At 34.4% G+C, this 20,273-nt stretch overlaps 1 protein-coding gene across 10 annotated transcripts in view; it reads right to left on the minus strand.

Annotated features, from left to right (window-relative positions):
• Window positions 1-20,273, minus strand: part of DCAF6 (DDB1 and CUL4 associated factor 6) — a 131,330-nt gene that overhangs the window by 85,346 nt on the left and 25,711 nt on the right. For all 10 annotated transcript variants that reach the window (XM_038542619.1, XM_038542618.1, XM_038542620.1 and 7 more), the window contains exon 4: window positions 11,506-11,691. In XM_038542619.1, the coding sequence (XP_038398547.1) occupies window positions 11,506-11,691 (186 nt within the window). The remainder of the gene's footprint in view (window positions 1-11,505; window positions 11,692-20,273) is intronic.

Raw genomic sequence — 20,273 nt, forward strand, 5'->3', positions numbered from 1 at the left:
AAGCCATTGACTGGGAGGAAAAACTTATAAATCACATACCTGAAAAATATCCAGAACATATTTTCAAAATCCCTCAAAACTCAATAATGAGAAATAAAAGTCCAATGGGCAAAGGATTTGAACAGTTCACCAAGTACATAAAGATGATAAATAAGCACATAAAAAGTATGCTCAACATCATCAGATAATTGAGAAATAACACAAGAGATTCCATTATATATCTCTTAGGACGTCTAAAAAAAAGATTGACCATAGCAAATGTTAAAAAGGATGCAGAACAACTGGAACTATCAGGCACTGCTTACAGAAATGTAAAATGATATAACCACTCTGGAAAAGTTTGGCAGTTTCTTAAAAAGTTAAACTCATTCCTCTAACATAACTCAGTCATTCCATTCCTATGTGTTTACCAAAGTAAAAGGAAAGTACATGTCCATCAAAGACATTTATACAAATATTCAAAACAGCATTATTTGTAACAGCCTAAAAGTAGAAACAATCCAAATGCCCATCCAAAGATGAAGGGTAATACAACTCAGGAATAAAAAGAGTTAGTAATTGATACTCTCAACAACATAAATGAATCTCAAAAATTATGCTAAGTGAAAAAAATCAGACCAAAAGAATACATATGGTTTGATTATATAATCTCATTCATATATAACTCCACAAAAAGTACAGTAATTAAAAGATCAGTGATTTCCCAAGGATGTGGGGTTAAGTAGAGACAAGAGAAAGGGATTAAAAATGGGAATAAGGGGGATCCCTGGGTGGCGCAGCGGTTTGGCGCCTGCCTTTGGCCCAGGGCGCGATCCTGGAGACCCGGGATCGAATCCCACGTCGGGCTCCCTGGTGCATGGAGCCTGCTTCTCCCTCTGCCTCTCTCTCTCTCTCTCTCTCTCTCTCTCTCTCTCTGTGACTATCATAAATAAATAAAAATTTTAAAAAATTAAAAAAAGAAAAAGAAAAAAAAAGAAAAATGGGAATAAGGAAATTTTTGAATATAATGGATATATCCATTATCCTGAACTATGGAAATGATTTCAAGGTACAATAAGCTGTCAAAACTCCACAAATTGTACACTTTAAATGTGTGCAGTGTATGATCTATCAATTAAATCTCAATAAAGAACCTTCTGAATGCAACATTCATTCAAGATAAAATTCTTAGCAAACTAGGAACAGGTATATGGGTCGAAAATAAAGAAAAATGTTATGACATTCAAAAAAGATATGACTGTGTATATAGGAAATCCAAAAGAATCTACAGTTGAATTATGAGAATTAATAAGTGAATAAAAGATTTCCAGTTTTAAAATATTATAAAGTCAATTGTATTTTTTATACCAGCAACATTTAAAAAGTAAAATTCTTTTTTTTAGTTTTTTTTTTTAATTTTTATTTATTTATGATAGTCACAGAGAGAGAGAGAGACAGAGAGAGAGAGAGGCAGAGACATAGGCAGAGGGAGAAGCAGGCTCCATGCACCGGGAGCCCGACGTGGGATTTGATCCAGGGTCTCCAGGATTGCGCCCTGGGCCAAAGGCAGGCGCCAAACTGCTGCACCACCCAGGGATCCCTAAAAAGTAAAATTCTTAAAAAGATAACATTTGCAACAGTACCAAAATATCAAATACTTAAAAAAAAATTAAAGGAAATTTGTACAGTAATGCCACATTAAAAATTATAAAATATTATTGAGAGAAGTTAAAATAAATACCTTTAAAATGCAAAAATATATCATCTTCATTGATTGGAATATACAATAATTGTAAGGTATTAGTTTGCCCTAAATTTATCTTTAAATTCAGTATAATCACAATCCAATTTTCAGCAAACTGTTTTTGTTTTTTGTTTTTTTTAGCTTAGACATTTATCACCTCACAGTTAAACTTTTGTATGTGTGATCAGAATTTTTATTTTATTTTATTTTTTTATAATAAATTTATTTTTTATTGGTGTTCATTCAGTTTGCCAACATACAGAATAACACCCAGTGTTATTCAACCCGTCAAGTAGCAAACTGTTTTTTGTTGGAAAATAATATGCTGGTTTGAAAAGTTAGATTGAAACACAAAGAATCAACAATGGTCAAAATGTTCTTGGAAGCAGGAACAAGAAAATGTACTCTACTAGATATCAAGAGTCATTACAAAGCAATGGCAATTAAAACAATTTGGTACTTATAAAATACAAACAGACCAATGGCGCAAAAAAGAGTAAAAAATGGATCTATGCATATATGAACTCTTGATTTACAATTAATGGCATGTTGAACAGCAATGGGGGAATAAAACCAATCTTTCAGTAAAAGACGGTAAGTAAAATCCATATGGAAATATAGTGACAACAGCAAGATTGTAGAACAGAAAGCCTCAACCCATTTCTCCCACAAAAACACTTACTTTTAATAACAATATAAAGTCAAAAAGCCTTGGGGCACTTGGATGGCTCAGTTGATTGGTTAAGCGGTTGACTCTTGATATCAGCTCAGGTTATGATCCCAGGGTCATAAGCTCAAGCTCCAAAACGGGCTCAATACTGAGTGTGGAGCATGCTTAGGATTCTCTCCCTTTGCCCCTCCACCGAACCCCTCAACTTATGCTTGCTCTCTCTCTCTCAATAAAATAAAATAAAATAATCAAAAAGCCTTTAGGAGAATACCAAAAATCAGTTAAGAAAGCAGTAAACCAGGTAAGTTCAAAGCCAAGTGCAGCCATATTATATAATATATATAACATATGATAATATATATAATATATTATCATATAATTAGAAAAGCTTATTTCATTTCAATCATATCAGCGTCTCCCCCAAGGCAGCACAGCTCAATAGTGGGGGAAAAAAGCCCAACTTGCAGCATCTCCATTGGAAAGGAAAAAAAAAAAGAGTGGAATGTCTGTTCAACACTCTAGCTTCTAGGTAGAAGGCTGACAATGGACTAGTTTCTGTCTTGCTTGACTCAGCATTAATAAAACAGGAATATCTTGACAACAAAAGAGAGCTCAGCGGCTCCCTGCAGCACCAAAAAACCTTCAGTATTGCAGACAGGAAAGGGAGCATGATCTCTCTAAACGGAAAATTATACACTCAAGACTAGAGAAGATACATTGTCATAAAAAAGTTTAAGGGATCTCCAGAATCTCTAGCTAGGCTGACTGGTGAAGGCTTTCCCCTGCATAAAACCAGTCTATAAAGACCAGGAAAGATGGCTGTTTTTTCGAAAGAAAAATCACAACAACAACAAAATAACAAGGCACACAAGCATACAGGATAAGAGCCCAATCAAAGGAACAAAATAAATCTTCAGAAACTAACTCTAATAAATATATGAAAAGAATTTACCTATGAAAAGAATTTACAAATTAATCATTCTAAGGAAGCTCAATGTACTACAAGACAACACAAATAGACAACTATGAAACTAGGAAAACAATGCATTAACAAAATGAGAATATCACCAATGAGATAAGTACTGGAAAAAGAACCAAATAGAAATTTTGGAACTGAAGAATATAATAATTACTTTAAAAATTCACTAGAGGGGATCAACATCAGGCTTGATTAAGCAGAAAGAAGAATCAGCAAACTTGAAGACAACTGTTTTGAAATTCTCAGTCAGAGAAACGAAAAGGAAGAATGCAGAAAATTGAAGAACGCCCTAAGGGACTTACAGGACACAATAAGCTGAGCAATATATATGGAAATTCCAGACAGAGAAAAAGGAGGGGAGAGAGCTTATTTGAAAAATAATGGCTGAAAACTTCCTAAATCTTCCCAATGAAAATGGATATCCACACTCAAGAAGCTCAAAGGACTCTAAATAGGACAACTTGTCAAAGAGAGGGGTGCCTGGGTGACTCAGTCAGTTAAGTGTCTGCCTTCAGCTCCTAGAATCAAGACCCATCAAGCCTGCTTCTCCCTTTCTCTCTGCCCCCTCCCTGCTTGTGCTTTTTCTCTCAAATAAAAAAATAAAATCTTTATTTTAAAAAAGTCAAAAAGAATCTTGAAAGCAGCAAAGGAAACATGAATCATCATGTACAAGTGAGCTCCTATAGACAGTGGATTTCTCAGTAGAAACATTATAGGCCAGAAGGGAGTGGGATAATATATTCAATGTGCTGAAAGAAAGAAAAGAAACAAAAAGACCTGCAAACCAAGAATACTACATCCAGGAAAACTGTTTTTTAAAAATGACAGAGAAATAAAGACCTTCCCGGGTAAACAAAAGCTGAAGGAGTTGATCACCACAAGACCTGCCTTAAAAGAACTGCTATAGGGATTCTTCAAGTTAAAATAAAAAATATGAGATAGCAACACACTACAGTATAAAAATATAAAGGTTTCTGATAAAGGTAAATATACAGATAAATACAGAAATGTGTGATACTATAAATAGTGATATATAGATCACTTTTAATTTGAGCATAGATATTTAAAAGGATAAAGCATTAAAAATTATGCGCTATGTCAATGAATACAACATACAAAAAGATGTAATCTGTGATAGTGGTAACATAGTGGGAGCAGGATGTAATAAAGGAAGTAGTTTTTGTGTGTGATTGAAGTTAATTTGTTATCAGTTTAAGATAAATTGTTGTAACTATAAAATGTTTTATAAAATCCTTATTTTAACCACAATGAAAAAAATATATGGATGTACAAAAGAAGAATCAAAGGATGTCACTAAAAAAAAAAAACAATGAAACAGAAAAACAAGAGTGACAAAATCATTACAAAACATACAGAAAAAAATTGGTAAAATGGCAATAGCAAGTACTTCTCTATCAGTAACTACTTTAATGTAAATGGTACACTACCAAGAGAGAAGTTTATAGCAGTAACCACCTACATTAGAAAATAAGAAAGATCTCAAATCAACAATCTATCTTTACACTTCAAAAAACTAACAAAAGGAGGCACCTGGGTGGCTCACTGGTTGAGCATCTTCCTTCAGCTCAGGTTGTGACCTGGCTGGGCTCCTAGGACAGAGTCCCACCCACATCATGCTCCCCACAGGGAGCCTACTTCTCCCTCTGCCTATGTCTCTCTTTCTCTCTGTGTCCCTCATGAATAAATAAATAAAATCTTAAAAAAAAAAAAACTAACAAAAGAACGACAAATGAAACCCAAAGTTAGAAGAGGAAAGAAATAATAGACTACCGCAAAAATAAAGGAAATAGAAGACAAAAAAAAAAAATCAACGAAACTAAGTTGGGTTTTTTATTTATTTTTTTTAAAGATTTATTTATTTATTTATGATAGACACAGAGAGAGAGAGAGAGAGAGACAGGCAGAGGGAGAAGCAGGCTCCATGCTAGGAGCCCGATGCAGGACTCGATCCCGGGACTCCAGGATCGTGCCCTGGGCCAAAGGCAGGCGCCAAACTGCTGAGCCACCCAGGGATCCCCTAAATTGGGTTTTTTAAAAAAGATCTTCAATATTGACAAACTATTACCTAGACTAAAGGAAAAGATTCAACAAAATCCGCAAATGGAAGAAGAGGCTTTACTAATTATGCCACAGAAATAAAAAGCATGTTAAGACTCATATGAACAATTACACAACACATTTCTAGAAGAAATGTATACATTTCTAGGAACATACAACCTACCAAAACTAAATTATGAAGAAATAAATAATTTGAACAAATCTGTAACTAGTAAGGAGATTGAATCACTAATCAAAAATATCCCAACCAAAAAAAAAAAAAAAAAAAAAAAAAATCCCAACCAAAAAAGCCCAGAACCAGATGGCTTTACTGGGGAAATTTACCTTCACTTAAAGAACACCAATCCTCCCCAAACACTTCCAAAAAAACTGAAGAAACAGGAACACTTCCAAATTCATCCTATAAGGACAACTTTATTGTGATACCAAAACCAAAGACACTAAAAGAACACAAAACTATAAACTATGTCCCTGATGAATACTGATGTAAAACTCTTCAACAAAATACAAAAAAAAAAAGAAAGAAAAAACCCAAAACAACATGTTATTCAGCATGATCAAGTGGGAATTACTAATGGAATGCAAAAATGAGTTCAATATATGCAAATCAATCAATATGATATACCGTATTAACATAATGAAGAACAAAAACCATATGATCATCATAACTGATATCAAAAAAAGCATCTGACACATCAACACTCCTTCACAATAAAAAATCTCAACAAACTAGGAATGGAAGGAAATTACCTCAACCTAATAAAGACCATATATAGAATCTCAGTTATCATATTCAATGGTAAAACACTAAAAGTTTTCTTACTAAGATCAGGAACAAGGTACAAATGCCTACTCTTATCACATCTATTCAATACAGCAGTGAATTCTAGCTAAAGCAATTAGGCAAGGAAAAAAAAAACAACACTGAAATTAGAAAGGAAGAGGTAAAATTGTTTGGTGAAGATAGGATCTTATATGTAGAAAATGCTGAAGATCCCAATACAAAATACTGTTAGAACTAATAAACGAGGGGCGCCTGGGTGACTCTGCCTGAGTGCTTTCCACTCAGGTTATAATCTCAGGATCTGGGATTGAGCCCCACGTCAGGCTTCCCACTCAGCAAGGAGCCTGCTTCTCCATCTGCCTCTCATTGCTGCTGGTGCTCTCTCTCTCAAATAAATAAATAAAATCTTAAAAAAAAAAAAAAAAGAACCCTAATGAATGTATACAGCAAAGCTGCAGGTTACAAAAATCAGCTTTTTCTATATACTATCAATAAACAATCTGAAAAGAAAATTAGGACAACAGTCTCATTTACAATAGCCATCTTCAACAAATCTATGGAATGGGAGAACATGCAAACTGATAAGGCGTTAATACACGAAATATAAAAAGAACCCATTCAACTCAACCAGAACATTTCATTAAGTAAATGTAAATCAAAAACACAATGAAATATCTCCTCACACCCATTAAAATGGTCACTCTTGAACAAAAAAAGAAAATAACAAGGGTTGACAAGAATATGGAAAAATTGGAACCCTTATGCACTGCTGTTGGGAATGTAAAATGGAACAGCCACTATGGAAAACAGTATGGAGGTTCCTTAAAGAATTAAAAATAAGGGGGCGCCTAGGTTCATTCAGTGGAATGTCCAACTCTTGATTTCGGCATAGGTCATAATCTCAGGACGGTGGGATCGAGCCCTGTATCAGGCTCCATGCTTGGTGAGGAGTCTGCATAAAGTTCTTTCCCTTTCCCTCTGTTTCTCGCCCTGTTCTCTCTCTCTCTCTCTCTCTCAAACAAATCTTTTTTAAAAATAGAATTATTACATAATCCAGCAATCTCATTTCTGGGTATATACATCCAAAAAATCAAAACCGGGGTCCCAAAGAGATATCTGCACCCGCATGTTCACTGCATTATTCACAATAACCAAGAAGTAGAAAGCCCAAATGTCCAATGACAAGTAAATGGATTGTATGATATATACATACAATGGGAAAGTATTAAGCCTTAGAAAAGGAAATCCTGTCATAGATTGACCTGGATGAACCATGAGGACATTATGCTAACCAAAATAAGCTAGTCACAAAAAGACAAATGCTGGGGCAGCCCCGGTGGCTCAGTGATTTAGCGCCGCCTTCAGCCTGGGCATGATCCTGGAGACCCGGGATCGAGTCCCGTGTCAGGCTCCCTGCATGGAGCCTGCTCCTCCCTCTCTCTGCCTGTGTCTCTGCCTCTCTCTGTGTGTCTCTCATGAATAAATAAATAAAATCTTAAAAAAAAAAAAGATTTAAAAAAAAAGACAAATGCTGCATGATTGTACTTATATGAGGTATCTAAAATAATCAAACTCAGAAATAAAGTAAAATGGAGGTTGCAAGTGATAGGGGAAGAGGGAATAGTGGAATTGTTCAATGGATAGATTTCAGCTTTGAAAAAATATCCTATTCACACATACATTACAGTTTATATGTATTCAGCAAAAAAAACCACCTTTGGTTAATGGGTATACATTGTTAAAATGTCTTTATGGAGAATGCTCTTTGTATGCTATTTGGGATTCTCATTTAATTCTCCAAGAAATAAATTATGTTAATACAAAAATCCATAAGGAGAAAAAAAAATTACCCTAACTTCATATTATCACAAAAATCAAATGCAGGTGAATTATAATACCTAAATGCAAAGACAAAACAATAAACTTTTTAAAAGAGAGAATAGAAGAATATTTCCATAATCTCAAACTAGGAAAAAAAAATTTTTTTAAAGATTTAGAGAGAGAGAGAGAGAGAGAGGCAGAGACACAGGCAGAAGGAGAAGCAGGCTCCATGCAGGGAGCCCGATGTGGAACTCAATCCTGGGACTCCAGGATCATGCCCTGGGCTGAAGGCAGGTGCCAAACCACTGAGCCACCCAGGGATCCCCAAGGTAAAACTATTTTGACCAGGATGCAGAAAGCACTAATAATAAAGGAAAACATCAATAAATTAGACAACATTAAAAACATCTGTTCATCCAAAGACATCATTAAGAAAGTGAAAAATTAACCACAGAGTAGGAAAAGATAGGTTCATATACAGAAGAGATTAAGAAACTCCTATAAATCAAAAATAAGAAAACAAACCCAATGAAAAGATTAGGAGAGACATTTGAATAGGCACCTGACAAAAGAATATATCCAAATAACCAAAAAACATATGGAGAGATGCACAACCTCAGCAGCATGAACAGGGAAAGGCACTTGAAACCATAAAATGACACTATATAAGCTGCCAAAATTAGAGACTAATAATACCAATTGTTGGCAAAGATGGGCAACAATAGAAACTCTTGTATACTACTGGCAGGAATATAAGTTGTTACAATTATTTTGGAAAATTATTTAGTAATATCTCTAAAATAAACAAATACATATCCTATGACCAAGCAAGTTTACTTCTAAGTATATGTGCAACAAAGTACATGCATTTTGTACTTAGGAGTCATGTAAAGGAATGTTCTCCAAGCAGGAAATCAAATTTAAAAGTTTCATCAACAACAGAAGAAATCAATCAGTCATGATATATTCACACAATGGAATACTATAGCAATTAAAATGAACAAATTATAGTTGCACCCAATATGGATGAATTTGACAAATTATTAGAGGTCAGAACAAGGAGGCTTCTGGGATACTTAATGCTTTTATATTTCTTGACCTAAGTAGTTGTTATCTGAATAGATTTACTTTGTGGTAATTTACTAAGCTATATACTTAGGATTTATGTACTTTTCCTAAATGGTTTTACTTCAATTAAAAAAAAAAAAAGCTTAATGGTAGATGGAATAAAGTCATCTAATACATGTAATCAGAATTCCAAAAGAAAAAAATGGAGAATGGTAAATAACCAAAAACCTATTGATTGCAAATTTCCCACATTTTTCAAGATGCCAATTTCCTGATGCCAAAAACGCATCAATAAATTCCAAGTTTGAAAAATAAAAAAGGAAATCCAAACTTAACTATATTGTGGTGACATTAATAAAGGAGAAAACACAGTAAAGAAAAATATAATTAAAAGCAGCCAAGGAAGAGGGGTGCCTGGGTGGCTCAGTTGGTCAAGCGTCTACTTTCAGCTCAGGCAATGATCCCAGGGCCCTGGGATGGAGCTGGCCCCTCCCCCTGCTCATATTATCTCTCTCTCTCTTTCAAATAAATCTCTTTAAAAAAAAAAGGCAGTGGGGTGCCTGGGTGGCTCAGTGGTTGAGTGTCTGCCTTCCTAGCGTACTGGTCTTGAGTTCTGCATCAGGCTCCCCACAGGGAGCCTGCTTCTCCCTCTATGTCTCTGCTTCTCTCTGTGTCTCTCATGAATAAATAAATAACATCTAAAAAAAAAAAAAAGAGTCAAAGAGAGACAGATTAACTATAAAGAAATCACAATTAGACTGATGACTGAGTTCTCTTCAACAATAAAGTCAGAACACAGTGGAATAGCACCTAAATTAAAATAACTATCAAACTAGATATCCAGGGCAGCCCTGGTGGCGCAGCAGTTTAGCGCCGCCTGCAGCCCAGGGTGTGATCCTGGGGACCTGGGATCAAGTCCCGCATCAGGCTCCTTGCATGGAGCCTGCTTCTCCCTCTGCCTGTGTCTCAGCCTCTCTCTCTCTCTCTCTGTGTCTCTCATGAATAAATAAATAAAATCTTAAAAAAAAAATAGATATGCAGCAAATATCCAGCAAAACTATCTTTGATGAATTGATATAAAATTCTTCATTTTCTGGAAAGAGATGAAAAAAAAAAAAAAAAAAGGAAGGAATGAAGAAAAGAAAAGGATAATAGGAAATGAAAATTGTTTCTATTAACAAACTTTTACTAGAGGAACTGGTAAAGAAAGTACTTTAGGTACACAAATGGCCCCACATGGAAAATCTGTGGTGGAAGAGCCAAAAAGTATTGGTAAATATGTAGGCAAGTCTAAACAAATACAAACTAATGAGACAGTAATATATAATTTATGAGAGAAAAGATATAACTAAATTCAGAATAATATAAGCATATAAAATTGGAAACAGGATGAAGATATTAAAATGTTCTAAAGTGTTTTATTCAGAAGGGCAAAAGTATTGATTTTAGGCTTTGTTAATTATTCTTCTAAAGCATGAATGTCTATCTTCCATGCAAATAGCAGAAACAAAACAGAAAGCAAAATCTTCAAGCAATTTTAAAGAAAGGCATAAAGGCAAAGGATAATACATATAGAGGAAATTTAAAAAAAAATAAAACACAAACAGAAAACAGTAAAATAAATGAATAGATCCAAATATATCACCACTCACAATAAATTGTCAATAGCATGAATTGACTAAAATCTCCAGTTCAAAGCCAAATTTATGAAATGGATGAGAAAATAAAATGCAGCTATATGCTATTTTTGTAAGTACACACCAAAACATGAGGTCACCAGAGAAATGAAATTCAGATCATGGAAAAAGACATACCAGGTTAACAAATAATGGGAAACCGATGAATGATTTCATGCAAAAAAATGATGTGAAAAGATTCTAAAAGAGCAGTCTGAAAAGTAAGCAATTTTTCTGAATCAAGTTAAGCAGTATCATTGTATCTTAAATTCATTTCACCTCATTTAATTCAGCTCCGGGTTTGAACTTATTAATGTCTTCTAGGAATCTGATTCTTTTGGCTAGTGTACAAGTGTTCTTTCTGCCATGGGAACATTTGATAAACATGCCATCAACGACTTTATATAAGACAGAGATAAAGTGCTGAAGAGGTTAAAGCCTAGTATACAGGCTTATAGCACAGTAATAGAAATATTTCTAAAGGTTGACATTACAAACTCTATTACTATTACATTTTATTTCTTAATTTTATTCACAAGTCTATCAAGACACACTTTCTCAAGTACTTTACTGAAATCTAGATCGTCTGTCAATTTCTCTGACTACATATGCATGAGTATGTATATTACATACACAAATCTACACATATACATACTTCTAAAAAAACACACACTAATATATTTTCATATATATAAAATACTGTACCTCATAGGTAGTTCCATAATGGCACGTAAATTGGCATTGTCTGTTGGTTTCTGCATCTTGCTCAACGTTGGTATAAAATATTACTCCATCTCCAGAGCAAGACACAATTTGCTTATCATTTGTGCACGGTAAGAACTTTGCACTAAATATATTTGCTCGGTGCCCTGAACGAATTGTTGTCAAAACCTACAACACAGAGAAAGAACTTCTTGGTGATTTATTATTTCCTAGAAAGAAACATTCATATTTAATATAATCATAGCCAGGAATAAATTCTCATTAACATTACTATCTCAATAAAAAATTATCATTTGATTCTCAACTATTATAATTTTTAAAAAATCAGAATCTCACATATTTTCTTTTTTTCTTTCTGAGATATGAAAAGCAAGTACCATCAGTAGGAACAGTGCTGTGAAAATTAAATTATGTATTTCCACCTACTTGGTGTATCTGTCTTATTCATAAAATCTCAGTAAATAAGGACTATTATAAATGGGAGGGAGAGAGAGAGAGACAGAGAAGATGATCTTTATTATTTTAAAAATATTTTCCTATATTCCTCAGATAATTGACTTCAAACAAATTACTTTTAGGCCTGGGGAGTGGGTACAGGAATGGGGAGAAAGGACTACCCTAACAGACTTCTGAAACTGTTCACTAGATGATTTTTAAGTTATTCTCTTCCAGGATAACAAAATAAAAGTAAACTGATTTAAATGAATCCTGAAATGGTAAGATGAAACTACAGCAGAAGTCCCAACATCTCCTTCCTTAATTATATTTAAAGACTATGGGGCGACTGGGTGGCTCAGGTGGGTTAAGCGTCTGCCTTTGGCTCAGGTCATAATCCCGGGGTCCCAGGAAGGAGTCCTGTGTTGGACTCCCTGCTCCGCAGGGAGTCTGCTCCTATCTCTCTCCCACTATTCCTCCCCTGCTCATGCTATCTCTCTCTCAAATAAATAAAATCTTTAAAAAAATAAAGACTAGAATTCCTGTGACAGAAATAAAGTTTAAAATAAATATTTAAATATTTGCAACATACAGTAAGGATAAAGGACAAATTCCCCTAATAGTGCTTAAAAATTGAGAGAAAGAAACTTAACAAAACCTGGGGTTTTTTACCTGAATGGGCAAAAGATCTATATAGTCCACAAAAAGATCTACAAAGGGTCTTTTTTTTTTTTTTTTTTTCCAAAGGGTCTTTAAGAATGTGAGAAAACATCCAACTTTGTTCATAAGGGAAATGCAAATTGAAGCTACACTGAAAAGCTAATTCTCATTTTCAGATTGGCAACAATTCAAGTTTGACAATACATTATGTAAGTAAGCCTCCTGGGAAACAGGCTTTTCAACATTTCTGGTGGAGCATTAGATGGTACACAAGATGAGTGGAGAGGAATTTAGCAGCACTTCACAAAACTAGACACGTGTTTACCCTTTGACTAGACAAATCTATTTCTAGGAATTTACCTTTAAGACATACCTCCAACAATACAAGAAAAAAAATGCACAAATTTATTTAAAGAGCTATTCATTACAGCAAATCACAAAAGACTTAGTGAATAAATTATGGTACATCCCCACACTGTATGTACAATGAGAATTTAATGCAGTGGGACTCTGGTGTGCTTTAAAAAAATAAGGATATGTCAAAACAGACAAATTTGTCTTTAAATAACCCACCAAACTGGGGTAATGAAAAAAATAAAAAAAATATTATCAGTAATAGATCATAATATATTGAATTTTTAAAAATCCATAATCCCAAAGTGATTTTTTTGAAAAAACAGTAGGGACAATCCTCTTATTTATAAAATAATGTCAATTAATAAATGTAGAAGGAATGACAATTAAAAATCACTATTTTGTAGCTACATTTTAATAACTGATCAAGGCAAGAATCAATACTAAAACCACTGTAAGAAAGATTATTATGAAAGAGAATATTCACACAGTCTCAACATACCACTTCACAAGCAGCTTATTAACTGCAAAGGGTAAACATTCCTATACAATAGAGAGCTCAAACTTAACATCACCAGTAAGGAGACAAACTAACATCACATACCACAAAGTCACCTGTAGAGACTTCTTATCTATAATGTTTAATTTTTATCTATTCATGAAGAAACAATCAGACAAATCCAAACTGAGAAACATTGTATAAAACAACTGTTCTTCTGATGGTAATACAATAAAATAAGTATCATCTCAATGTCTCAAAAGACCAAGAAGTTGGATAAACTATCCTAAAGGAGACTAAGGAAATATGACAACTGCATGAAATGATGGATGGAGGGATCCCTGGGTGGCGCAGCGGTTTAGCGCCTGCCTTTGGCCCAGGGCGCGATCCTGGAAACCCGGGATCGAATCCCACGTCGGGCTCCCTGCATGAAGCCTGCTTCTCCCTTTGCCTATGTCTCTGCCTCTCTCTCTCTCTGTGTGTGACTATCATGAATAAATAAATAAAATCTTTAAAAAAAAAAAATGATGGATGGAGCTTGGATTGAAAGAGGCATGGCAGTACAACAGCATAAAACAAGTGAGAAAATTTGAATATAGACCATATTCATATATATGTGCATGTATTGCATATATACACTGTCAAATAGAAAATCACGTATGTAATAGCATATAGATGACTGATCATTCCTGATAAATCGCCACCAACACTGAATTAATAACAAGTACTGAATCAGTGCTCCTAGGGAAATACGTGGTTAGGTTCCTTTGAGCCTCATGCCACATTTTCCTTAATTAATCAATACACAGCACTGTTTTATAGGTTTCTGTATAAAGACATATTTAATATATACTGTTCACTCATTAACATTGAACTCATGGCCAGTTGCGTTATAACTCATGCCTAATGAAGCTCAGCTAACATTTTTTTCTCCGTAAGAAACATCCCAGGCTTCTTGTGCTTAGGAACACAAGACAGTATTTCAACATGATATCTGGGGACATTTTAAAACAGTGAAATCATTATAAAAAGCACAAAAATGCAAAAATGTGACACAAAATATACCATGAAAAAGATATATAGTATGTTTACAGTATGAGAGCTGAAATAAGAAGTCAGCCTTGTTTATCTCAGCTGGTAATGTAAATATTGATTTGTGTATTGAATGACTTAATTCTCTTCCACTCTGCTCATGTGCATGGCCATGAATGGAAGTATCAACTTAGGAATTAAAAATAAATTTCAGGGACACCTGAGTGGCTCAGCGGTTGAGCCTCTGCCTTTGGCTCAGGATGCGATCCCGGATTTCTGGGATTGAGTTCCACATTGGGCTCCTTGCATGGAGCCTGCTTCTCCCTCTGCCTGTGTCTCTGCCTCTCTTTCTGTGTCTCTCATGAATAAATAAATAAAATCTTTTTAAAAAAATAATAAATAAATAAAAATAAATTTCAATGAATAGGCAAATCTGCAAATATGAAATTCACAAGTAATGAAGATTAACTCCATATTCAATATTACTTATTTTTAAAAATAGGATAATGTTGTCTTAGTAGATATATGCCAAAGTATTCATGAATAAAGTGCATGATGCCTCCAACTTACGCTCAGTTGTTTTAAAAAAAAAATCTATTTGTGGATGTTTATTGTATTTTTTTTTTATTTTCTGAAAGTTTTTAAATTTTAAAACAAAGTTAAGAAAATATATTTCAACTTTATTTTAGGTTTGGTTGTAAGTATTTAGTGTATAACACAAACTGCCAAATTTTTATCAGAGAGTACCACACTAAATCATAACAAAAATTTGGAATGACTATTAGCAGCTATCTATCTTGACCACTTTGAATACTTAAGTCATTTCATTTTATTTAAGATTTAGGTTACTGAGTTACGGCCAAAATAAGGATTTGCTGAGTGCCATAAATTACTCCACAGTAAGTCTTACACATATAAAGCACATATAATTAGAGTCAAATAAAAAACAGGGTGGGGGAGTATCTTTTGCACCTATATCAACCAAAGCCAATGAAGAATAAAATTTGTCTGTTAATAAGTATTTTAAATTCTTTCATTCCTCTCTTCAAGTATAAGACACTAAGATCTGCAAGACTAAGGTATAAAAATAATACAAAGAATAATTAATGTAAAGCCTTTAAACAAAATAGGTGTCATGGCCTTTACCTCTGTCAGGTATTTTGACATGGTTTACCAAGTAGCTAACTATGTAAAAGTCACTGCATACAGTGTATATAGTAATTTCTTCATCTTTTGTCTTTGCTTTAGTCACATTCAGCAGACATTATTCTTAACGACTCATGATTTATCTCCACTTAACAGGTTTATGCATAGCTTAAGAAACAAAAGCACTCAATACACTAGTATGTGTATTGACATATCACATATTATTCATATATTGAGATGGATTTCTTTATGAAAATGATCAAGATTTAAAGAGTAAAAATTTTAAGCCTTTTCCTTTTAGACAAATCTCTTGATTTCAGATGTCCTCTTTCAAACTTACTACCCTTCCAGTGTTCTCCATCTTTATCTCAATGGCAGCAATATCCACCCATACAGTTGATCAAGTCAAAAACTAAAGAATCGTCCTTCATTTCTTTCCCTCATCCACTATATAAAATCCACCAGAAAATCCAGGTCTAAGATATATTCCAAATTACTTCTCATCAACTCAATGCCATTACCTTTGTCTAACCTACCATCCCTTTTCACTGAGATGACTCAATGGCCTCCTATCTCCCACTTCTGATCTTACTCAAACTCTACTCTCCAGATAGCAGCCAGAGCTATCTTTTAAAAACGCAAATCATATCACCATGAATGTTTAATATACTCCAGTGAGTATTTCAATTACACTAAAATGTAAACTCGTTAATATTGCCTATTAAGCCTACTATCTGACCACTGCCTACCACGTTAATTTCATTTTGAACCACTCTCCCCAATTTATTAATAGATAATTGTTGGAAGAACAGTACTCATATGCATATGATCAGTAATTTCAACAAAGGTCAGAATTTTAGAATTGTTGAAACTGAACTATATAATCAATACAGATATGCATTCTACTGAAGGTAAATAGTAGTAAGATTGATTTTTTTAAAAATGATGTGCACTTGCAGTTACTATTTTTGGCAGCTGGATTTATTTTCTTCTCTGTGCTTTCTGTGAGTCAATGCATTATAATACTTATTCAGAAAACATCTAAGAATAATGGCCTAGAAAGGCAGAAGTTGGTAGAGTAACTCAAAGATGTAAATAACATATTGATAAATGCAATTAGTTATAAATGTGAATGTGAACTAGTTGTAACATCTATGACTTTACTGATCATCAGATTACTCTGGCTAAAGCTACCAGACCAAGCAGGTATCTTTCCTTTTCCATCATGTCACTTACAATGCTTCCAAAACCTTAAGCTTGGTCCAGGATTATCCAGATAGAAGATGTTGGTTCTTCAATCTCTTGGTAAAAATCACTTCTCTCTAAACCTAACCCATACCCATATCTAAGGAATTGAATACAAAAATTCCTTGCCTGCCTTTTACTATATTTATGGGGCACCTAACTATGTGACAGGTAATTTACTAAGTGTTGAGGAAACAAAAAAGAAAAAAGCTATCATTTTCCCAAAGAAATCACTGTCTAATGGTGAGGAACATGCAAACAAACATGATATAATAATCTAATTATCCACAAAGTACAATGAGAACATAGAGGAAGTAGTGCCTACATTTGCCTAAGGCAATTAGAGAGGCATACCACAGCTAAGAGCCAAGACTTGAAGGATGGATTTAAATTTGCCAAATAGGTGGGAGGTGTATTACAAACCAGGAGAACATCCCATGAAGAGAGAACAGTGCAAGCAAAAGAACAGAGTAAAGAAACCTGTTATGGTCTGAGAACTTACAGGTAGCTGGCGAGACCAAATCAAGAAAAATTTTGCATACTCAGTACACTCAGGATTAATATTAGATATCACAAGGTTGCCTTTCTTTGGTTTCATCTATACCTTGAGGAGGTGGACCTCTTGGCGGGGGGGAGGGGGGGGTGACCCAGCATACCGGGGAGAGTCTGCTATAGAAATCCATACCTGATTTAGTTCCTGAGCTTTGCTTGTCTACCTTGACCTTCAAGGCCATCAAAACTAAAGCTTATATATGCTTGGATTGGCAAATACCTTCAGGGAGAAAGTGGCTTTCACGTTCACTTCTCTGGACTCGCTTTTCCCCTTCCATTTTGGACTGATAATCCCTTATTATCAAGGCAGTTACTTATTACTTTTAGGACAAATTTTTTAGGACAATTTTTAAAGTCTTTAATCAAGAATATTTTAGCTGTTTTCAGTGGGAGATTGGTCCAAATACACTTGACTGTAATTATTGGAAAAAGGAACTTCGCTCTTAACGTATATTTGAGACATACCACATATAAAATTAGGATGTGTTACCATGCATTAAATTAATCTTTCTGTGAACTCGCAGAACCTAAAAATAAAGTCAAACTTTAAGAACAGTTAATATTGGGATGCCTGGGTGGCTCAGCGGTCAAGCATCTGCCTTCAGCTCAGGGCGTGATCCCAGGGTCCTGGGATCAAGTCCCACATTGGGCTCCCTGCCTGGAGCCTGCTTCTCCCTCCGCCTGTGTCACTACCTCTCTCTCTCTTTCTCGCTCTCTCTCTTTCTGTGTCTCTCATGAATAAATAAAATAAAATCTTAAAAAAAAATTTAAAAAAACAGGTAATATGTGACTCAGGATCAAAACACATTATTTCCCTATGTAATTAATCATCTATGTTTTAAAAATTTTTTAAATATTCCTAGAGGATAGCAAATTTGGATCTATTAAGACAACTATATGAAAAAGATAAAGTCCTATATCCTAACTCTTTACAAGTATTATCTGATTACTCATTTCTTAAACTGGAAATAAGAGCAATCACTTTTCAAATATACATTCCATTGGGAACCATGCATCAAAACAAATGTCCTTTTTCCAAAAATATGAGTATAAAGAAGAAACAAGATCTTCTAAAACTTATTACACTGAGTATAGTCACAAAATAATTGAAAGTAGGGACTTGGAGAGATAAGTGTACCCCTATGTTCAGAGCAGCATTAGTCACATCATCAAAATGATAGAAGTAACTCAAGTACCCACCAAAAGATAAATGGAAACAACATGTGGTATATACATACAACAGAACATTATTCAGCCTTAAAAAAGAAGAAAAACGGACACATGCTGCAACATGTTAAATGTTAAGGGCATCATGATAAATGAAATAGACAGTAACAAAAAGACAACTATTATAAATGCTTATATGAGGTATTCATAGTAGTCAAATTCAGAGACACAAAAAGTAGAATGGTGGTTGCCAAGAGCTGCCGTGAGGGAAGAAAAAGGAGTTATTGTTTAATGGGTAGAGTTACAGTTTTGCAAGATAAAAATAGCTCTATAGCTAGATGTGGTGATAGTATCAACAATGTAAATATACTTAATGTCACTGAACAGAAATATTAAAAATTATTAAGATAGTTAATTTTATGTGTATTTTACTAGTTTTGTTTCAGTGAAGTTCTGCATCTTTTCAAAAACAAAAAGATTATTCCATTGGTGTCTAGTCAACTGCCATGAATACCATAAGCATTAAAATTCTGATAGTGGGGCGCCTGGGTGGCTCAAATGGTTAAGCATCTGCCTTCCGCTCAAGTCATGATCTTAGGGTCCTGGGATGGAGTCCCACATTGGACTCCTGAATCAGTAGGGAGTCTGTTTCCCCTTCCTTTTCCTCTCCCCCTGCTCATGCTCATGCTCTCTCCCTCTCTCTCTCTCTGTAGCCCGCTGTCTCAAATGAATAAATAAAATCTTTAAAAATAAATTAATTAATTAAATTCTGATAGTGACGGTCAAAAAGCATTCCACATATACATCATCCCAGGAAATGTCCTCCACTTTAAGGAAAAGATTGTCCTAGTACAATATAATGATTTATAAGAAACCAAAGGGTCATCCAGATGTATTTCTCACATATATACGGTCTTTGTCAATGGTTTTTGAAAATACTTCAGAGCCTACTTGTATCTTAGTATTAATGAAGGTGACTTTTGGACCCCACCAAAGGGTGGGGACTGGTTGCCGGGAGTAATCATGAGATTAAAGAGTTGGAACTCAGGAGGGGAGAGGGGCTGGAGGATGAATCAGTCAATGAACGATTACTTAGTCAATCAGAACTGTTATGAAGTCTCTATAAAAACCCAAGAGGCTTTTTGGCCTTTTTCAGAGCTTCCACTCTTAGGGAATCAGAATGCTTTTATGTGCCACCAAGCCAGGTCCCAAGCTCCACACTGGAATTTGGTACAGGTACCTTAAAAGTAATGGTAGTAGACCTAACATAAGTGGAATTTGAAAACATTGAGTTTCCCTCTGCTAAGTCAGGACAATTAAGTAAAACTACCTCTGAAATAAAATTATGACCTTTCTTTTAATCAAAGATATCTTCAATACGAACCTCAATCAGGCTGAAAGACCTCTATTTTGATATCTTAACTGTTTAAATGTGGAAAAATAAGAAATATATGAATAATTTATTGTGTAAGATTGTTATTATTCAATAACAATTTAGTCTGCCAATCCACCAAGTTCTCACTGATACAAAAATAGATGTAGTTTCTCCAAATATAGAGAAGAGTCAATAAAAATCAGAACATAATCCTAATTACATAATCCTAAAACTCAAATGATTTGCAGTTTATGGTATTAGATATCACAAAGCATTTCACTAGAG

This window comes from Canis lupus, chromosome 7, assembly GCF_011100685.1.
Source record: "Canis lupus familiaris isolate Mischka breed German Shepherd chromosome 7, alternate assembly UU_Cfam_GSD_1.0, whole genome shotgun sequence".
Lineage (NCBI taxonomy): Eukaryota > Metazoa > Chordata > Mammalia > Carnivora > Canidae > Canis > Canis lupus.